The sequence below is a fragment of the Onychostruthus taczanowskii genome, unplaced genomic scaffold, assembly GCF_017590055.1.
Source record: "Onychostruthus taczanowskii isolate IOZ18803 unplaced genomic scaffold, ASM1759005v1 scaffold6, whole genome shotgun sequence".
NCBI classification, from domain to species: domain Eukaryota; kingdom Metazoa; phylum Chordata; class Aves; order Passeriformes; family Passeridae; genus Onychostruthus; species Onychostruthus taczanowskii.
The window spans coordinates 3406784-3423187 of NW_024503679.1; the positions used below are offsets into that span (position 1 = coordinate 3406784).

Below are 16404 nucleotides of genomic sequence, written 5' to 3' on the forward strand. Positions count from 1 at the left end.
GACTCACAGAGAGAAACCGACTGGATTCCTTTTTTCATGAGCAAATACTTCTTTTATTACTTTTCCATCTCAGAAGTAGCATTGAAAGAAACTTCTATACTATTTTAAAATTTCTAAAATATACACATGTATGTCATGGTCCCTTTAGCAGCTCTGTCTTCCCTTGCCTGCTGCACCTATGTCTTCATTGCTTGCCTTTACAGAGCACTCTGTAAAGTGTTAAAACTCTGTTAAACACAGTTACATGTCACTGCAGAATATGGTTTATATGTATGAATCATGCCACAAGGGCTGCCCAGCAGCCACCATTTTCTCTGTAAGGATTTAAAAACCTTATTCACATGTAGAAACCATTTCACCTTGTGAGAGATCAATGATTCTTTAGCAGAGATTCTCAGTTCTATGGGTCCATATATGTCAGGTAAAAATTCAGTAGCTGTAAATGTAGGCAAGCTGTAGTAGAAAGGTCCCTATTACTTCCCAAAATAAAAATTCCTAGTGTCACCAGCACATTTATTGCTGCTCTTCCACACTTGTTTGATCAAGTGTGCAGATCTATTCTCTAACAGACCTACTCTTCTGGGTGAGGAGAGGAAATCCACTGGCCTTTCTGGATTTTTGAGATGGAGGACCTGCTTCCTGTGTTTGCAGGAAATTAGTTGACCACACTTAACACGCCTGATGCACAGGGGCTAATGAAGTACTCTAAAATACAGGATCTTATTTTTTCAGGAGAAGACTCCTGGGATAGGGAACTTGTATGAAATATAATAGGAATTGCACCATTACTATGAAATTCTAGAAGATATCAGTGTCATGTAAGTCTGCAGGCTAGTTCCAAAACCCTATGCACAGGATATGATTTTTACTTTGAAAAAGATCACAGAAGTTCCCTGCTGTTCTTACTTCCATTTGGACTCTTGCTTAATCCAGTCCTAAATCTGAGGACCACAAAAGTATTTGAACCTTATTTCCTGCCCATATTCCTAGCTCCTGCTGAGCACAACTCTGGCAACCATGGGTCCTGGGCGGAGATTCAGGAATTGCAATATGCAGAACTGCATGGTTCATAAACTTGAGTAATCAGGAGGTTCTGTTACAACAGACAGACTGTGAATAAACCCAAAGAATTCATGAGTTGTGGTGTTGTATCCTGACTTAGCTTTGAGGGATTGATATGATCCAATTATTGCTCTTGCAGCTTGACAGTGCCACATGGGATAGCTTATTATTCCTCCCAAAAGATGTGATGCACAAAGTACTCTGAACTTGATTTTCAGCCAATTCATTGGAACTTGTTTCTACTTTCTTTTTAAAATTAGTTTTTAGAGCTTAATTTTAGATTTTGTGAATAATGGACAAATAAGAGAAAAACTTAAATCTTAGAAAAAAATTATTAATCATTACACTGCACAAAACCAGGTATGTGTTTAGCGTTTTTTTCAGAACAGAAATACTTCAGCACTATAAATTGTATACCATGCTGTCTGCATGCTCATTGACCTGTGTTTTATAATCAGAAGAGTCAAGTACAAGACTCACCTAGGAACTTAGGACTCGTTTTATATTTTTTAAAAAAATTAGATATTAAAAATCCAAAGGTGGTCTGATTTCCAAGTGAGAAAGAGCTGTGCAGTGAAAGTTACTGTTCTTACTGTGTTACTCTGTGAAACCACAACATAGGTACTCAAATGAAAAAAGTACCAGCACAGTCACTTCTTCATAAAGGGAATACCACAGACCTTACATGGCACAGATGAGAATGGTACAGCCTCCTTAGAACTTGATTGAGGAAACAATTATGTGATAATTTGGATTTCTTTGCAAATGAGACTGCAACTCAGTTCCTCCACAGCATTCAAAGAAGAAAAACTATCAAGCACACCAATCACACCAGGTCCTTGTCTTTCTGTAATAAATTTGTGTAAACATCTAAGAAAGCAATTTGTATGCCAACACCAGAAAGATGTAGCTTATACTGAATGAGTCTGAGTCACTTGCAAACAACAGTGGTCATATCCAAGTGACAGTGTATATGTATGATTTTTCCAAGGATGCTCTACACAGAACCAGAGCTGGCTCTTGGAAAGAAGCTTTAAGCAAACATTTGGACAGAAGTTCAGCAGAGGTATGGAATGTTTTTCCAAACTAATTAGTCTGTAATTCACCTGCAAATGCTAACCTTAGGACTACAATCTGATGACATAACCTCAGAAAGTATAGCTGCTTTTTCAAGAATTCGTTACAAAAGCAAAGCACCAGCCAGATAACATTCTCTCAGAACATTTTTGTAACTTATTATATTCTTGATGGCAAAAAGTAAATTTTAGTAATTTTTGCCTGAAAGACAAAAATTAATCTAGAGATTTGTACAATCAAGGGGGACTAGTCTCTTGCAAGTAGAAATTAAATTATGTTCCTGTAAACAATCTGTAAGAACACCAGTCAGGATTCTTTTTTTCACTGAGAGGTTTAGTGTTAGACTGAGAGGAGGGAAGTACTCAAATCCTTATGAATCTATCAAACATGATGAAAAGGAGAGCTAGGATTTTTTCATGTTACAGAGTCCTAAGACTTCAAGGAATTAACAGCAGCCTATTAAACAATCTCATTTGAAATTAAAGGGGAGAGAAAAGGAAGTACCAAGCAAAAGACATAGGTTTAAACCAGCATTTTATCGCAGAGGTGATTCTGTTTTGATAAGGTTTTTTTCTGAGTCATACTGCTCAGAAAAATCACATTCAGAAATGCAGAGAAAACACGTGAGTTCTACATGACTTTTCACCAGTAAGCACCATTAGCAAAAAGTCTCTAAAATGTGTAGCCCTTCACCATGCAGGCACTTTTGGTATGAGTTGGGTGAGAGTTTATGCTTGGAGAGGAAAGCTGTATTTGCTTAGTCCACACTGCTTAGTGGAAACATCAGCCAATTCCAAATACTGCAGTAGGGTAAGAAGCAGAATCACAAAATGTTCTGTTCTTTTTTTTTTTTTTTTTTTTTTTTTTAAGAACACCCCTTTGGGGACTGACTGAAACTTTTCTTAGAAGACACTGGTGCTGAACATCTGCACTTTGACAAGCAGTGTTTAAAAGCTGTTTCTCATTACACTTTTGTCTCTGCAGTATATAGTTAGAGCTTTGTAAATTATCACTTTAGTATAAGGTATCTGACAGTCATGTTCCTAAACACATTTCATCTGCACGTCCCAGTTATAGAAGTCTGGGACAAGGTTCATGGTAAAACATTTGTGCCAGCTGTTGTACAATATTTGCTTACATCAGTGAGCACAGCAAAGATAACATTGTAATCTGCCCATCTGCTTCATCCTCTGAAAGTGACCAATGACACTTCTTAATTAACATGGCTCCCCAGAAGTTAACACTGCTAAATTTGCACTCCAAGCTCCAACAGATGTTAGCTTGAATCATATCTGATTTGGTCAGTGAGGTGGTGCCCTTAATGATATTATCCTGCAGACTGAAAGGAGATGCCAACACAACAAAACTCACTCAAACTGAAGGAATATGTGGAAAAGTGGTGTAAATCTTTCAGCATGGTAATTACCTCAATCTCGTGTGATAACTGAACTCGTTTGCAGATGAGCTGTTAAGAAAGCTGTGGAGCACCCCAATGAATGATGAGCAACATTGTTCCCACAACTTTCGGCTAAGCTCCTCTTAAGGTTCCTGTTTCAGACCCCCCCTCAAACTCTGGCAGTCATTTGAAAACTTACCTTAGCAACAGTGCAAGGGATTCTGCAGTGCAGGTAAGAGCTGGAGGTTTTGGGCACAGGGAGAATTCTCCCTCCAGGTTCCACTGTTTGAGCAACGCTGAGTTAAGCTACTAAGTTGCAACAGGCCTATTTCCCTTTCAAAGTCTCAACAGCACACAGAGGAGCAGCAGAATCAGTTAGGGTTCACAAAAAGTTATATTTAACTGTGCAAACCCACTTTTATGCGTATTATTAATGCAATACTATATATATGCATATTATATTTGCAGGTGGTTGGTTAGGAAGAGGTTTCTTTCCCAATGAAACACAAGATTCTGTGCTTAAAACACCCCATATGTGTTTCGTTATTAGGGACACTGAGAGCTGTTTTTTTAAGACAAGGGGTAGGTGATTAGCTAGAGATAGTCTTACCTCATATCATATAGCTTGAAGTAAAATTGACCCTATTAAATTCACACCTAGCCTCTACTAAAATTAGTAATCAGAATTACTTTGTCCCATGATCAAATTCTACATCTTCTCTGTCATTTGAAAAAGAAAAACAAAGAGCTTTTTGAAACATTTCTTATAGGTCTGTTTATGCTAGTAACATAACTATGTAGGGGTACCTATAAATTCCAAAGCATTTGCTTTTCTGTTTGCTCATATATTTGCTCACACATTTCTATTCAAGCTAGAATTTGGTACCAGATGTTGCCAGTCTGAGTAATTCTTAAATGTCAGTGCAAAGAACACAGTAGTTTTCAGTGATGAAAGCTGAGGGAAATTGAAAGCATAAATATGGTACATCTTTGCATAAAGGGGAAAAATGTATCAATGAGAATCCTGTCTGAAAGTAATCCTTTAGGGTATCTAAGAAATTCAGTTTTGTTTTGGCCATGTTAGGAGAATTTAGAAGACATGTTTACAAATACATCCTGAATTTATTACACAGTCAGACTAAACATTCTATTGACACTGCTTGTATAGATATATATACAGCAAATGGAAGTTTCCATTGACTTTCAGGCCTTTCAGTGTTCTGAAAGTGTAAGAAAGATCTATACAATTCACATAGGGCTTGGAAAATATAGAAATCACCAGAACAATCCAAAACTGCATGGCCCTCATGTATTAATGCTCGTCTGTAGTCCTGCTGGCATTTAAAAGAGAATGCAAATTAAAATTCAGTAAGCCCCTACATATAAATTATATACAGCAAATGGAAGTTTCCATTGACTTTCAGGCCTTTCAGTGTTCTGAAAGTGTAAGAAAGATCTATACAATTCACATAGGGCTTGGAAAATATAGAAATCACCAGAACAATCCAAAACTGCATGGCCCTCATGTATTAATGCTCGTCTGCAGTCCTGCTGGCATTTAAAAGAGAATGTAAAATTCAGTAAGCCCCTACATATAAATAACAAAAATTAGTCCATGGTTCTGTGAGGTTTTAGCAGCATCTCTGTTCTATTTGTTATAGCAGAATAAGGCCTAAATTACTAGATTAAGAACATAGGAAAGCACTATATTCAACTGGGAGGTTTGCAAGAATGTGAAATAGTCTCTGAAGTCCCAGTATAGTATGCAAATTCGTACCAACGCAATTTCATTTATGTACCCTGAAAATGCAAAATAAATATTTCCCTAATCTATTAACAAATAGCTCATAATTCCACCAAAAATTTGCAGGAAACATCTGAAAATGTACTAATCTTTCTCAGCTGCCTCCATTCTAAGTTCCTGTAGTGGAAATACTGATGTATTTAAAATACTGTTTACTTTAAAAAGCTCAATACATCACTTCTGGCTGCAGTACCTCACCTGATCTTACCCTGGAAGAGTTAGCATTTCTGCTGCTCTCCTTTACCAGCTTTGAAAACTACTGTTGAAGGTAGTAAGGACATAACTAGCATGCCATTCTGCTTGGGTATTTATTATCAAAGGGTATTCTAGCTAGCTGCAGGACCCAGGCAGATGGAAAGATGCAAAACATGCTGCAGCAATACTGTTCTGTCAACTGACTTTTTCAAGCTCCTCTATCCCAAAAACTCATATAACTTATAAGCAAATAAGAGAGAGTGGTCTGGTAGAAATATAGTGTGCAATAAATCTAAGATAGCTTATTGGTCCATTGACAGCAACATCAGCAGATACCCAGTCACCAGTATTTTGTCTATATTTCCTGAGAGCACCACAAAAGGACTGTAAGTGATTACAGCAAATCTTTTCCTTGCACTAGAGGTCATTTCAGGATATGCTTACTTTAATACCGTTTGACTTGTGCCAAGTTCTTGGTTAGTAAATGCTTTTTATGTTTAGGCTGCAAAAAAGCTCCTGAGGTCGTTTTTCTACAAGTAACCACAACGGTGGCACTCTGAACTTTTAAAATTTTTCTTTTATATTAAGTGGAGGCCCTGTAAGATCTGCTGAATCTGCAAGACCTGAAAAATACAGGATATGTGTGTCTGACTTCAGTGCCTGCACTTAAATAACCCACATTGTCTAGCTATTGTTAAACTGGACACAGCAAGATAATGATCTCACTGCCCATGCAAATCTACCTCATAAAAGCCAAGTGGGTAACAAAGGGAAAAAAGTATACCTATAGAAATCCTACAGAAAGGACCCTTCAAAAGTTGTCCTGCATGTGAACAGCAGAGTATTTTTCTGGCTCTGTCAGCACCAACTTCCAGACAGCTGATCCAAGATTGGAAGGGGGTGGGGGAAAGTTGGAACATGCTTAACTTAAAAAACAGAACTAGAAACCACATGTCCAATATAAACAAGTTCCAGGTTTCTGGTCTTGGACGTGCCATAAGCATGTTCAGCCAGACAATAACACAATGGAACAGTTGTTTTAAATGGTTAAAGGTGCCTTTTCTTCAGATGGAATCCAATTGTGAGTTTGTTTCATAAGGAATTCCAGTTTAGCAAAAGGTTTGTTTATGCAAAACTTCTGTCACATACACTTTCCAGTGTCTAGCAGAGAAATACTACTGCAGGAAGGTCTTCTGCAGATCATTCTGAACACTCTTGTCCATAGGGCTGTGATCAATTTCTAATACAAACACAGCAATCAATTGCAACTGTCCATTCATAAAAACCTTGCTTGCCAGTTTACTCCCAACCATTTGTAAGACCTAGGTATTATCACTGAGAAGGAAAGTGTTACTACCAGTGTCTAGGATGAGGAAAACAACTGGAGGGTCATCAATCTTCACTACTTCCAATAGTAATAGGTTTCATTACACTGGACCTAAGTCCCACTTCCATGCTAAAAGAAAAATGGTTTGTGGAAAGAGAAGTCTGTGATGTTTCTGATTTTTCATTAGATACATAATTGTAACAATGTAACAATACAGGTTTATTTTAAATGCTTTTTAGCTACAGTATCTAAATTCTGTTGTTACCAGAAACTTCATTTCTGTGTCCTCTGCATGATTAATAGCTCCAAGAAGACTGGGGAGAAAGAGGGGGAAAGGAAATAAAGGGAAGCCTTTCACAGAGAAACCTGTATAACCATCAGGAGAGGTAGCTCCCCCTCATAGCTAATATTAATCAAGTGTGTGGTAAATACAGCTGTCATCCAGCTGGATTCTCCATGCAACTAATTTAGCCCTAACTCTTTTGCAGCTGAATTAACTGAGTCTTATTATTCAGTCTTGAAACAGTCATGAAAAAGCAGTGAGTAGGAATCATTGTACTCTTCTTCCTGACATCAGGTCCTTTTGAAACATGTTTTAAAATTTGCTTACTCTTTAAGAAGTTTATGCCCTGTGTTTATTTCAAAGACTTTTACATTAAGAAACTTATAGCACATCTATTTTTTTTGTTCTCTTCAATGACCACTGATTGTTTGATCCAGGCTTAAAATAAATACTTTTAAGTAAGAATTTTAGTCTTGAGAATTGTGTTGTAGGGTGAAGACTCAGGCAGAACTTTGAGGGAAGCTGCTCTATGTTTCCTACTGACTTTTTCTGACATGTTGAAATTTTCTTAGAGGAAGTAAGAAAGGAGTTGCAAAGCTCTTTCAGAGAAAACACAAACAATGCTTTGAAAATCTGTATTGTTTTTAAAAATACAGGCTTATTAAGAGTTAAGATTATCAATTTTCAGAGAAAAAGTAGCAGGCTGCTGAAGTTCTTAACACTGAGAAAAAAGGGTTACGCCTTAGGGTGGAAACACAACTGTTTTGTGAGGCTGATATTTGAATCTGTCCAGAAGCCACCATTTGGGCCCATCTCAGAAAAAAAAAAAAAAAACTTGTAGAAAATGTTTTGATGCACTCAGCAAAGTAAGGAGGTGGAAGGCATTTAAGGGACACAACAGCCTAGAGGCACCTTGCAGCTTTTGGATAATCTGGGTGTATGCTAATGAGACTGGAGGAAGCATGCAGAGCCTGAGTTGTTTCTAACTTTTAACACAAGAAATCAAACCCAGGAGGCCCAACATACAGAGGGACATATTCATTTAGTCTGTCCTTTTGCCTTTGGGAAATCTGTGCTGGGGAAAGGCCTTTCCAATTTCCCCTGGCATTCTGTTCAGAGGGAGTGCAGCTCCCTCTAAGTCCCCGTGTGCAGAGCAGCCAAACTGGCAGTTCGGGAGGAAGGACTGAAGCACCAACACCACTCATTTCATCCTGCTGTAGGCAAGAGCTGTCTGCAGTCCTGCTTTGCACTGCTCTTGAGTGGCACAGAAGGCCCTAGATTGTGTTTCTTCTCTTGTAATCTTTTCCTGCAAAGCCTTGGGTGTTCACCAACACTGCCCACCTGCTACACACATACGCATATACACCTTCAGGAGTCACTGTGTGCCTAGAGACAAGTTAAAAGAAACCTCAGCCAGGTCTAGTCCATGGGGTTTTATTTAACTAGCAATGTTTCTGGTAATTGGCAGGTGCTAAAATGGAACATAAAGTTTATTTTTATGATAGAAAAACTTGCTTCCTACATTGGTTAATTGTTTTCTACACACACGGATAGCATCTTGATACAGAACTTAAGGGAATCTGTGCTTTGCTGTGCATATGTGTGTAGAAACATATGTGTTTTCTACACATAGCATCTTGATACAGAACTTAAGGGAATCTGTGCTTTGCTGTTTTGTTTTGAATTAACATAGTGTGAGCAAATCAGACTTACTAGAACTGAAAGTGAAATCCAAACCCCTATTTAAAATGGGTAATTTGTACTTTACATGAAGGCCTCTTTACCAGCCTGAACACAGGCCATATACTACTCCTGTTTGTCCAGCCTAATTGTTATGCTCTTGTCATACTTGTCACAGTGAGGTCTGATTGCTTTATTCTCAGATTGTTTTCAAATACCAATTACTTGGACTCCAGGCTGAGACTGGTGCCCAGCTCTCCTTAACTTCTGCTAATTTGTGCAGACTCATTTAATTCTGATGACTGACCGAAAAGCTGTTTCTGTGTTATGATGTGCTGCTTAGTGCTTAGAACTAGTCGATTTAGAAGGACAGTTTAAAGCAGTTACACGAAGGTTTATTTCATGCTTCCTCTGCATTTCTGCTGGTGATGGTGTGCTAATGGAGATGGCCAACATCTTGAGAGGTCACAGTGATTTGGTGGGGAGCTGCAATACAGAGGATTCTTGTGATTCCTGCCCAAAATCCCATCATTTTTTCTCTATGCATATATAAATATGTAATATAATGCAATAAGCTGGGACTCTCTACAGCCTCTCAGAACACAGTGGTCGTGGACAAGGCTCTGTAAGATTGTAGCCTGTAGATTGCTATTAGGCTCTGTACTGTCTCCCTTCTACCACTGGTGCATCAAGAGACTAACTGGTTTCCAGTAACTCCAAAAAATATCCAGACCTTTGTGCTGAAAACCTGCTTAGATGAAGGGGAATTCTGTAGTGTGAATTGTCTATCTGATTTTCTGTAAGTCCTTTGTGTTTAGGGATTTTCTCAGTGGAAAGGATTTTTAAAATCCGTGCATCAGTGAAACTTTTTTTTATCAGTGAGGTCAGTATAGCTTAGAATAAATAGGGGTGTTGCCTCTGTGGACCACAACAGAGCTTCTGAGATCCACAGGAAAAGTATTTGGACTTGACAAGTACCCACTGACACTAAATATAACCTTCTGGTAAACATTAAAACTTCAAGGGCTTTGTGGCTGATGATCATGTTGAACTCCAGGACATTCAGTGAGAGACTAGAGTGGAAAACATAAACATGAAAAGAAACATAGGGGGATGGGAACTTAGAAAGCTGGTGGAGAGAACAGAGAAGATTTTGGTGAATTTTTTTTTTGTTGCCTGGTTCAAGAGTTTCCAGTGTAATAAAACTGAAGTATCCATAAGGCTGAGAAAGGTTAACCAGTAATGTACCAAAAAAGCACACAAGAAACTGTGGATTGCTCCAGCACATTTTGTCCTAATAGGAGTACTAAAAAACACTGTACACTGAGTAAAGGACAAAAAACAGATGCTCTTGGTATTTCCATCTTGGTTCTTCTGCTTTAAATAGGAGAATTATCATCCTCTACACTATGGTTTTTACTTCATGTATTTAAGCTCTGATATCTGGCTATAATTATCAGAAGGATTTCACAGGGAGCATCAAACAGCTGGAAAACAGCTCTCAGTCCCCATCAATGTGGGCTGGATTTGATACAGTAGTACTTGGAAGACTCTGTATCTCTTTGACATAAGCTCAAGGATCTGGTCTATCCTTCCTCAAACCATGAAGAGCAAAGCCTTTATTTTCTCAGTAAAGTAGCAGACAAGGACAAGCAAGTTTCTAAAGCAGATCATAAACTGCTCAAGTATCTCTTGCATGATCATCAGTTATCTTCTAGCCTGCAGTGCTGTCCTCAGCTTTCAGGTCACCCCTAAATACCAGCTCATCTAGTCTTACAGCACATGGAAGAAGTTCTGCTCCACAGCAGAAGTTTTGACCGTTCTTAGCAAACATGGCTTGGACTTAGCTGGATGGGTGTTTAAAGCAGCTTCCATGTGTACCTGGGGCACTTTCACCACTGCTCTGTGAGTTGGTAGCCATCACCCTATCTATCTGACAGCTGGGCAGACTGATGTGTTACTTAACTAGTTCAGGATGACTAGAAAGCAGAGAAGACCCAAAGCCCTCGTTCTAAATCAGTAAAACACCATTACGTGTTTTGTAAGAACAAACATTTACCAGCCCTGGAAGTGATAATTTTTTTCTGTTAGCTTAACTCTTATTGACTTACAAACTTTTTTCAAGGCTGTGACAATTTCTTTTAAAGACAGAAAAAAATGCAAACACCTTAGAAAATATTCTGCAAGGAGAGTAAGAGGCATTTAAGCCTGTTTAAAACTCAATCCAAACAGAGACAGACCTGTTGCCAGTGAGGAGGGAAACTTGGCAGCTTTGCTTAAGGCTTCCCACACAGACACTGGAGACGAAAGAAAACAAAGAAGCTGTAGTCCCTCAGGGTCCTGCCACTCCCTGGGCAAAAACAGTCCCTTCCCTGCTTTTCCTTTAGCTCTCATACACACACACGTGCTCTCTTAGTGCCATTAGCCACAGCAACAACCAATTGAGCGCTACAGTCCTGGAAAAAAAAATACAGGAAATGAAGAGTTAAAAAAAAAAAAAAAAGCAAAAGAGAACTTGGAGGCGAGCCAGCGTCCCCGAATGACTCCGCTCCGCCGGCAGCCTGGAGCGACACTCCCCGCCGGCCCTGCCCTCCCTCCTCTCCCCGCAGGGCGGGCATGCCAAGCCCTCCTCTCTTTATCAGGGGCTGGAGTTCCCCTTCTTGGTCTCTGGTTGGTTTGGAAACCCAGAAATGTTGCTAAATTTATCTTGCGCTTTCAAGACAATGGCAAATGCCAGCAATAAGAATGCAAAAGAACTGAAAATTAATGGAGACAATTCCCTGCAAGCCAAGTGGAAACACCTTTTCTGTAAAACTCCCAAGGCGGCAAAAAGCAGTTACACAGTGCAAAGCAGGACAGGCTGCCTGGGGTGCCAGGAACACGCTGTTCCTTTGGCTGTGTGCCACAGGGAATTGTCCATCCATATGCTCCAATTTGATGGGGCTTTCTTCTCTCCCACAGAGAGCAAAGCATACCATCAAATTAGACTGGCTCTTACTTTATCTCCGGCAGGCAACAAGAAAAGCTGAAGGCACACTGCAAGTAAGGCCAGCATGGGTGAGGCTGACACCTCAGAGCTAAAACTGCTCAGGAGTTATGCCATGTTTAATTCTGAGGGTCTCTTTCTTACTGCTCTTTTTAAGAGAACTGACCATACATCTTAGTAAACTAATTTGCCATCTGAAATTACTCAGTGGAACATTTTGCACAAGTCTGCTCTAGTCGGTGTGGTGCCTCGACACATGTGCTGTGATTGGTGCCTTCAGCACAGGCTGGACTCCTCAATTTTTGGTGTCCCCTTTCTGACTGGAAGCCATCCTGTTTCCCAGCACCAGGCAGAGGCGTGAGGTGTGGCAAGTCATGGGGCCTATTTCAAGATGGCCCTCCTAATACTTCCAGTGCAACTTTCTCAAGGCTTGCAAGACTTCCACTTTTTCTGTGGGTGTGTCTCATAAATTACAGTAGCAACAAAAAAGTGCTCGGCCTTCACCAAGAAGTAAGCACTGAACACTGATGAGTACAAGTTACTGGTTGCATTCAAATGTTTTTTCTTTTGAATTTGGTTCTACCCAGCTGCCAAGAGCATTTCAGACACTGCCCATATCCCCCTCTCTCCTCACTCATGGTGTCTCCTTGTGACTCGTGTTCAGCCTCTCATCTACCTTCTGCTTACTCTAGCTTTCACAGTGTCTGCTAAAGAAAGAAACAGATACACAGCCATGTAGGTGCCTCTAGAACATTTAATTTTAAAATATCAGGAGTCTCGATACTTGCATGATGTAACTGGTATAAAAAGAGGGACTGGAGCACGGAGTAGGAAAAATGGGGAGGTAAGAGGTACTGGAAAGGGAAGTAGAAGACACACAGAACAAGAAGGCCAGCAGCTAAAAATTACAGCTTGGTACAATCCACACAGGTGACCCGCATGCTGTTCCTTATGGCATTAATAAAAAGGGCAACATTGGCTTTGAATCTATGCCCGGTAAGGGTTTATTCCCAGAGGGTTTTTTTTTTTTTGTTGTTGTTGCTGTTTGGTTTTCCCGAGCTTGAGTTCCGAGAGGTGAAACCATAACAGTGGCCAAATAAAAGTTTGTTTGGTTTTGTTTTTCATTTTAATTACCAAGCTGTAACAAATAAATCTCTGGCTGGATGGTAACTAACCTGTATGGGTCCTTAGATGAGCTTTAAGATGGGAAGATTTGCCATAAACTTTTTCACACCCCACATAGTGGCATTTGTGCTTTTTCTGGGGTGATCCAGGGTCAGTCCAGCTTCTTATGCGTTTGTTCTTTTGTCTGGGGCTTGGCTCAGTTACTGCAGCCAGGCTAGTAGGTGTGGCTGCTCTTTCTCCTCCGTTCTTACCAGCTGAAGACAGACTTTCTTCCCCAAACTCCTTAGGAGCAATAGAAAAGTGTATTTGTTCTGTTATATCAAGCGTCTCTGTTTTTTCCGTCCTTAGAGCAGGTGAGTTTGGGACATGCTGGTTCAGATCTGCTAAAATGCTAGCTACCACAAGTAATGATGATCCATTGTCTTTCCCGGTTTCTCTGACTTCCCGTCTATCTTCTCCATTGGATGAAGGAAGTATTGCTGCATCAGGTTGGGGATCAGGCTCCCCTCTGGGACTATGGATAACAGCACGACTTGACATAGAAACAAGGCACTCTGCTGCAAAATGATCCACATATGCTGCTGTTGCCATTTTTCATAAGTTTCAAAAGAAATCCAAACGGACGAAGACAAAAAAAGAAAAAACAAACCCAACACAACTGCGCTCTTTCCCTTTTTAAAAAGATTGCACAAGCAGACTTTTCCCTCCCTTATTTCTTAGGATCGGTTTGTAGGAGTAAAGGCTGATATCGCAGCCATCAAACCCACACTTTGTTCGTGACGATCACACCCAGCTTGTCACTAAATCGAAAAAGCGTTGGCGGTCCAATGGAAGAGAAAAAGAACAGCAGATAGATCCTGGCACTGGCAGCTTGTTGCTCGGAGTATGGATTAACGCCGTTTTCTCAAGAAGGCAAGGAGCCGGCGGCGCGGTCTCGCAGCCCTGCCATCGCGCTGTGACAGCGGACCCGGCGCTCCCCGTTATCGCTGCCCGGAGCCGCCCGGACCCCGCGGGGCGTGGCCTGGGCAACATCTGGGCGTGACGTCAGCGCGGGGCCGCAGCCCTCGCCAGCAGGTGGGCGGCGCGCGCGGGGGGCAGCGCCCGTCGACGGGAGGAGGCGCGCGATTGGCTCGCGCGGACCCCTCCGCCGGCCCCGGGCGCGGCCGGGGAGCTGCCGGGCCTTTCGGTGGCTCCCTCCTTCCCTCCCTCCCTCCTTCCCTCCCCTGCGCGCTCCGACGGACAGCAGCGACTCGGTAACAGCCGAGTCAGAGCTGCACTGCCTGGGACAGCCGAACAGGCGCGGAACTTCGCAGGATGAAAAGGCTGTGAAGTTGGCACTGGTGCAAGTGACGGGAAGGAGCGAGGCTGCACGGCTGGGACCGCAGCTACACAGATGGAGCCCGCGTGTGGATTTTAATGGCTTGTGACAGGTTTAACCTGCTGCCAGGGAACACACTCGGAATCACCTTCCCGTCAAAACTCTAGCACCCCGCAGCCTCGGAAGTATTTAAAAGTACAAATGCAAATAGCTTGGGTATCATTGTTATTCTCTGCTTGTAAAAGATACAGCTCGGCCAGTTTTATAGAGATTAACCTGAATCAAGGAGTTGTATGTGTAACTTACCGAGGAGAAGTAAAGAAATGCATCTGAATGGAGATCTGAAAGCACTTGTGACACCTATGACCTTTTGCTAGAACATATTTGGTCTCCAGAGTAATTCCTATGGAATTCATGTCTTAGCTCATGAATTCATGACTTTTTTTCCCTCTGAGACAGAGATGATCAGAGGAGGGCTGCTTTGGAAGCCCTTCTTTCTGGAGGAAAAGTTTTGTGGAGTTTGAGGCGGCGTGAGTGGAAGTGAACATCTATTGCAGAAACCCAAATAGTTTTGGTGTTAGGTCGAGCAAAAAGTTGTTTCTGTACATGTGAAAATGCCACATTCAGAAGTAAAGTCTGCTTATGCTACCACTGTGCTTTGTGAAAAATGGAATTTATGTTGCCGTGCAGCACTGCCCCTCAGGGCCAGGTCATGGGGTAGCCAGTGCCCCATGTCTGCTCAGAACAGGGCAGCCTGTGGGGCTGTCTCTGTAGCAAAGAGAGAAATAAGGTGCACCCAGTGCAGGAGGATGTGGTTTAATGCTGAATTGAGACAGAACATTTTGATGCACACACACCATACTATACCACTTGTTCTGAGTAGATCTACAGGAAATGTTAACACAAATAAAACAGTTGAGTTTGGGACTTAACCTGTCAGAAGAAAAAGGAACTCTGTGGAAAACATCTTTAAAAGAAATACTAGTTGTGCTCAAGCTCAACCTCCTTCTTGAGAGAGAAGAATTGCTTAAGCAGACCTACCTGGTGGTTCTTTAGTAGTAGATTCAGAGAAGAAACCCTGCAGCTCTTTCAGCTTGAGAAGAAACGGGCCATTTTCACGGAAATGAGGAAAGGGCAATACTTAGGCTCAAGTTCTCAAGTCTTAACTCGAGGATCAAGGACAATGATCAGAAAATGTACAGTAAAAGGGAGACCTGGACTATTCTGGTTGCCAACCAGCAGCAGGCTCTGATGGGGGGTTCTAGAGGCTCACTGTTATTCTCTGTGCCCTCAGCCCTCACAACCTCCTCAGTGCCCTCAGCCCACACAGGCGCCTCAGCGCCGCTGGGCCCCTCTCCTACCGCCTCTCCTCGACGATTTCTCACCCCGTCACGCGCTGTTCTGGTCGAACCCTTTCCTGCTGTGCAGCAGTGCCTTCCCCTGGGTCAGAGGGGCCGGTATGGCCAGTCCCGGGCCGGGGCAGAGGCGCTGCCACAGCCGACAGAGACCTCGCACACCTCGGGAATTGCCGAGCTCAGCGCGGCCCACACCGCCTGCCCGCCGTGAGGGGAGAGACGAGAGCTGTGATTGGCTATGCCGGCCCCCTCGGGGCGGCCCGGCCAATGGGGAAGGCCCTTACATGCAGTGCGAGGCGTCCCTCGGGCACGTGCCGGCATGGACGGTGCGGGCGGCGGTGTCCCTGTGGCGGGGGGCTCTGTGCGGGACAATCTGCTGCTGTTCGTGTTTTGTGCTCATGGCGTGAGCGGGCCGGACACGGCTCACCGCGTTCCTGCCTTCTCTGGCCGGCGGAGAGCGGCGCAGCCTCGTGTGCGCAGCCGGGCCCGATGGCTGTGAGCGGGTAATGGCTGGTACAGCTGATGGCCGGGAGAAGGGCGGACTTGCTTTTCAGATGATCTGTTGGGTTAAAGCCTTGTCCTGATAGCAGCTCTGTTGTGTAGGAGTGCCTTTCTAGTACAGCCCGCGGCCGTGACCAAGTTCCCCGTGGTCCGTGGCCTCTCCCGTTGTCCTGCCGCTCGGCGCCGGTGTTCGTAGCGGGCTGGGAGCGTGGCACAGCGGCGTCCAGGCCGGGGGCTTCGGAGAGGAGGTGTGCTTGGATGAGAACGTGCTCCCGCTTGGGTTGGATGAACCCTG

The 16404-nt window shown here is 42.6% G+C and overlaps 1 protein-coding gene across 1 annotated transcript in view; it reads right to left on the reverse strand.

Annotated features, from left to right (window-relative positions):
- KLF13 (Kruppel like factor 13) overlaps nt 1-13954 on the reverse strand; it is a 33384-nt gene extending 19430 nt beyond the window's left edge. Inside the window, exon 1 of the mRNA XM_041418711.1 lies at nt 12986-13954. Coding sequence (XP_041274645.1) covers nt 12986-13526 — 541 coding nt within the window. The 5' untranslated portion in view covers nt 13527-13954. The remainder of the gene's footprint in view (nt 1-12985) is intronic.
- Between the last annotated feature and the right edge of the window lie 2450 nt (nt 13955-16404).